Source organism: Saccostrea cucullata, unplaced genomic scaffold (genome assembly GCF_032062105.1).
Source record: "Saccostrea cucullata isolate Sc308-1 unplaced genomic scaffold, CSIRO_AGI_Scuc_v1 ctg22104, whole genome shotgun sequence".
Taxonomy (NCBI): domain Eukaryota; kingdom Metazoa; phylum Mollusca; class Bivalvia; order Ostreida; family Ostreidae; genus Saccostrea; species Saccostrea cuccullata.
Window position 1 is genome coordinate 209 of NW_026934960.1, and position 5,902 is coordinate 6,110.

Sequence of the window (5,902 nt, forward strand, 5' to 3'; positions counted from 1 at the left end):
ATCTTCAGAGCAGATAGGAATGTACTGTTAATCACTTTTTATTCGCGAGAACTTTTTTGCATAGGTAATTACATGAGACAATGTGCTCTCGAAATTTTAATTCTTGCATATAATAGTATTCATTTAAATTAAATATAGCAATTACCACAATTCGAGAAAATCAAGAGTCAATGACTATCTAACGAAAATACAGTAACCTGAAACACATGAATATACAAAGATCTACAAACCTTACTGGTCTGTCACCAGGGTGGAAGTGTATTACTTTTCCGTACCCTAAATCACATTGAAGAGAAAGATTTATAATTATTAACAACTACCAACAAACTAGACAGCTGATTCCTTATACATGTATCTAATTCAGATGTGAAATAAAAGTTGAGTATAAATTTTAAAAATGCTGTCTACTTAAAGTACATGAGGAAATGCATAGTCCCCGACCACTGATGTTTTGTGGAAGATCAACCAGTACATTTGACCTTTCACTTGACTGAATTTACATTCAATCATAAATATCAAGAAATCAGCACACTTAAATTTCTAAAGTAATTGAACACATTAGGAATTTGAATGACCTGCATCATCCGTATTTGAGGGTTATAAGTTTTCATGCACACCTAAATTGTTTACCTCCCAATCTTTCCATGACAGCCCCCACTACCAGTCCCGAGCATGTGTCCACCACAGCTACATTTGTATAGGCATGGACATTTCCATAGGTCAGAATCTGTGCCAGTGTGTCCATTCTAATGTTACTGCAATAACGTGTATATTAATGGCTGTTTAATATCATAAGGTACAATATTGACAAATACCTACAGTCCTACAGTAGGTAGATGGTTAATGATGGTTTTGTGAGATTAGGTTTACAAATTCTGATATTTAGTATCATAAAGCTTCTTTCATTGATTGTCCTGAAGTACATGTACAAATGAAAACTATATTTACAGAATCTTTGCTGGTGACTTTTCATGGTACATCTGGCACATTAACCTGGTGTTTGGTTTTAGCACTGTAAACTCTGCCACATGTCTGAAACAATGAAAATCATTTTGCATTTTGCCTAACACAGGCCCTACTACCATAAACTGAGAATTAACTTAAGTCAAATATTCTATATTCAATATCTTATAAATTTTTCTTAAAAGTTTTGAATAGCATACCTATGATGGAATTTTTGCTTCATTATCCTTTTTTTTTCAAAATTTCTTTTGGTTTGAAATTTTGACTAGTCTGATTTTAGTCATCCTTGCAATGCCAGTGGTCCTGAGTCAACATGTTGCCTTTGGACCCTGGCATATATCACTAGAAATTGTAGGACTTGCTTTCTCATTGAGAAGCACCAATCAAATTAAAGCTTTCATAAACAGTTGGATAATGTAAACAAAAATGATTCAATTGACACCTCAAATGCATGTGTTACAAGTTGTTTATCATAGAATTGCTTAATGTGCAAAAGACGTTGCTTCAGTCAGCCAACAAATATTGAATGAAATATGCCAGGGGTCCCAACATGTTGACTCAAGACCACTGGCATTGCAAGGATGGTTCTTAGTTTATGGTCTTTGGCCAGATCTAGAATATAATTATAACACATTTCCAAACTTAAATGAGAGCATTCACATGACACTGTTTAGAGGATATTTTTCAGATTTTTTAATTACAGTCCTTACTTTTGCTTTTTCTTTTTGACCCATTTCTCTTGAGCAAACTCTGTCTTTCCTTTAAAAGTTGTACTGTTTTCTATAAGCTGCCCAATGATTTCCTGTATATACAAAGAAAGAACCATTATTTATATCAAGCAAATACCAAGCAAATCTGTTTTATAATATAGACACAGTATTTCATGTACAGAAGTGCCATACCACACCATTCAGATTTTTCTGTATATATTGTAAGATAATTGTGATAATACATATGTATTAAGCTCAGCAAATAAAGAATAATACTATTATATCAGCTGTAGTACCCCCCCCCCTCCCCAAATCACACATGTAAATGAGCAAATTAATTACCTACTTACATGTATAACAGACTTCATAAGTACTGATATAAATTCAAAACAATGATCTTCAAACTCTGCTTTCATTAATACATGTATTGGAAAACATATCATATGCATGTTCACTAAAATTCAAATTAAATACGAATCATTCAGCTCTACCTCTCCTTTAGCTCCTTCTTTTTTCATCTTCTCAATGTCTTCCCGTGATAACTTCTGATTGCTGTCCAGATCATGCAAGTTCCTGTTATCTGTTCCTTTCTCTGAACCTGAAAAAGTAAACAATTTTGAAATGCAAAAAGTTTTTTTTTTCAGTAATACATGTAAAAAAAATTTTCTCAAAACAGCTTTTCAAATACTTAGTTTGATGAACATTATTAATACCATGAATCTGCATTCAAAGTTCTCAAAACAAATAGAAACATATATGAAATACTTTAAACTGACTAAATTGATTATTTCTATTCTTTTGCACTAGTAAACAATTTTGTCCCATTTTAAATGTGCCAACTGCCAAGGCTCAGATGTTGTTTAATTAAGAGTTAATGCTGTCTTTTACGATTCAATCAGTTCTAAATTCACCCACTTGGGATCACCCGATGAAAGCAAAAATGAAACGGGGGTGAAAAAATTCCCTGTATTACCTGTATAAAAATCTAACTATTTCCTCTGTAGTCAAAAATAATGACCAATTAACAGGAGATAATGAATTATAGATTATGTAAGCTTCTCCCAGTTAATACCCTTGTGCCAGATATCAGAATATTTGGTCTACATTACCTAAAACTTCTGATTCTTTAAATGTTTTCTGTATCTTATGCATCTGTCCACTCTTGACCTCAAAGTTTGATCCATAGACATGACCAATAGCTCCATCAAGGGTAAACTTCATCTTGTCAAGCCATATATCTCTGTACATGATACGACATCAACGTAACACATAACAGAAATGAAAACTAAATAAATGTTTCATTAAGAAAAAGTGGTATCAAAAGAAATCAAGTGATATAGCACTGCAGATTGGAAAAAAAGACTCCAATAATGGCCTGGAATTATATTGCATAGTGCAAAATAAAATAATGTGTTTATATTGCATAGCGCAAAATAAAATAATGTGTAAGAAGATATACTCATATGCCAATAAATATTTGTATTTGTATTTGTATGCCCATTACTTGGCCAGGTCTGGTACAATCACTAGATTTAGCTACGTAGCTTGATTTACCTACTTAGCTTTATTTACCTACCTGAGGTAGCTTTATTTAGCTACCAGATCAATTTATATCTATTAAAAAAAACATTTTTCTCAGGATGTGCAAAAAATCCCAATTTGATGCAGTGATCATTTTCAACTTTGAACTCATCTGAAAGCAATTCATGAAAAAATCACTCTTGAAGAAATGTCTTTTTCTGCGCAATTGCAATCAAAGTTCTGAAAGTTTTGAGGCTATGTATGACAGTTAGAACAGTTACTCTTGGAATGAAATGACAAAGAAATCCAGTTCTGGTTAAAGGCAGAGATTTTTAGCACCGCCTTCAAAAGTACCTGGTCTGGGTAGCCCTGTCAATCAAGTGCGTGAAGTTCCATCATTGGATGCTGGAACTTGATTGACACTTACTTACTGGTCCCTATGTATACCCTGTATACCTTGATTGGGACTCGTGGTGACCTTCTAATTAACCTTTGATCCTTTGATGTTTACTAAACATGGTACACAGAAACTGTATTAATTACTATGAAATTTTTTAGATTGATAATATATTAATTAAATATGCCTTTAGTCTTTGAAAGGATTATTATACAATGTGCAATAAAAAATAACCTTTATTACATAAAACTTTTTATTTCACAGAAAATTTCGATGTTAATTTTAATATGCTAAATGGTAAGCCTAACGTAGAAATGTTATTGGTCAAGTTCGGAGCAGCACTTTGTGAAGTGATAAAATTTAAATAATGTTTCTAATACTAGAAATGGGTCACTTATATTTTCCTTTTTTTATTCAGATAAGAATTTACAAGCAATGATTTTTGCATGTTTTATAATAGATGGGATCCTGGGGATTAATGAATTAGGTGTAATTTATTTGTTACAAGAGTTGTTTGTTGTTTTTTTAATTAACACATACACTAACAGCTAAAACAATCTTTGTTTTAATACTTGAATAATTATAATATGATAATATGGTAATTTTTTAAAAGCGTAGGGGCACGTTTTCAAACAGTCAAAATAAATCAATATATAATTGAAAAACCTTTTTACTACTACATGTCTCATATAATTTTAAAATTGTCTCAAAATTCCCAACACATGATAATAGGTCGGTAATTATTCAGCACAATGTGAAGTTATCATACTCAGTCATGCCTCACCGCACACAATAGAAAGGACAGTTATCCAAACAATGGAATTACACGTTTTGCTCTAAATTGTCCAAATGCAGCAATGTATAAACTATCTCTGCTTTGGGTTGTTTTTTAAAACCTCCCTAGTATAAATATTACTAGTCATTGAATTGCGACTTTTTGTCTCTTTTTAATAAAAAGAAAAACTTTGAAAAGTTGCATTGAAATAGCTAAATAAAGGGACCTCAGGTAGATAAATAAAGCTATGTAGGTAATTCTACCTACGTAGCTAAATCCAGTGATTGTACTGGACCTGTTGGCCTGTGTTCCGTCGTATGACTAAGCCCATTTACAAAATTTTATATTTGATAAAGTATAGTCTGTACCGTTTCTTTCGGATCTGGAAAACTCGAACTGTCTTTCTTTTCTTTAAAATCACATGGTCTCCTTCTTTAATCGTTACATCTGACGATTTCTTTCCCCTCACACATGGATTGACTAGAAGTCGCCATAGTCATCAATGTTAGACAAATGCTTTAATGAAGATTGAAACAGACATTTTTTAAAACACTCGATTGATTATGACTCTGTAAAGCGACATCTGTAAATAAACACACGTGCGAACATTCGAAATGAAAGTAAGACGATGTCTTACGAGACCGTTAGAAAACAGATAAGTACAAGAAAAGAGCTTCTTGAAATTTGAAAAGTCATCTGTAAACGTTTACAACCTTTCCAGGGAATATTCAAGGAAAAAATCTGAACAAATTTCAAAAAGTGTGGTTTCCTTTAAAAATCACAAAGTCAACAATTTGTTCGATTCGCAGTTCATCCGATTCCGACAAAATCTTGTAACTGTATTCAGTATTGATGACATTGAACATAACCAAATTGAACTTATAACGAAATATGTTTGTTTTGTAAAATCTCCGTTTGTAGGTGAGCAAATCATTTTCAAACTTTCAAAAGACTGTGAAAGCAATTCCCAATCTCTTGTGCTCATATTTTTCCCCCTCCAAGACACGACTCTGGATTTGGAGATGGCTCAACTCAGTAATTCCACCTCAGAGTTGAAAAGAAATCAGCCTCGATACTTTGTCAAGTCATACCCAAAATACTTGCCAATGACATTAAGTGCTGGTACATCTGCATTCAACATATTTAAGAACAGAAGTGGACATAAAAGCTCCGATGTGCTGGTTAGATATTCAAGCATGGTATGTCAAACAAAAACAGCTGGATGAATGTGAAATCAATAATGGAGTTTTTAAATCCAAAAGTGATTCTGTTATAGCATGTAACAATACCAGTGATGCAGGAAACGGAGTTCGCACTAATTAAATAACCACTAAAGCAAGATTGCAAAGAAAATTTAAATACTCTGCCACTGTAGAATACATAGAAAATGCCACAAAGGTCTTTGAAGATTCTGTAATTGAACTGGTTCTTCAAATGACAAAGGAATTCAATGTCTATCGATATAAACTACGAACAGAATTACTGGTGGACTGTCTGAAATTTTTCTGTGTTCCCCATGAAACACCCATTGTGAAA

The 5,902-nt window shown here is 32.7% G+C and overlaps 1 protein-coding gene across 1 annotated transcript; it reads right to left on the reverse strand.

The window, feature by feature from the left end:
- Positions 1-230: 230 nt before the first annotated feature.
- On the reverse strand, positions 231-4,860 carry LOC134241597 (tRNA (adenine(58)-N(1))-methyltransferase non-catalytic subunit TRM6-like; the record flags this gene model as incomplete). Its single annotated transcript, XM_062723629.1, is given in 8 exon segments — positions 231-276; positions 631-755; positions 949-1,032; positions 1,674-1,765; positions 2,165-2,271; positions 2,783-2,913; positions 4,735-4,827; positions 4,829-4,860. Coding segments are annotated over 8 exon segments (710 nt in total), but the record flags the coding sequence as incomplete, so codon positions are not given.
- Positions 4,861-5,902: the final 1,042 nt, after the last annotated feature.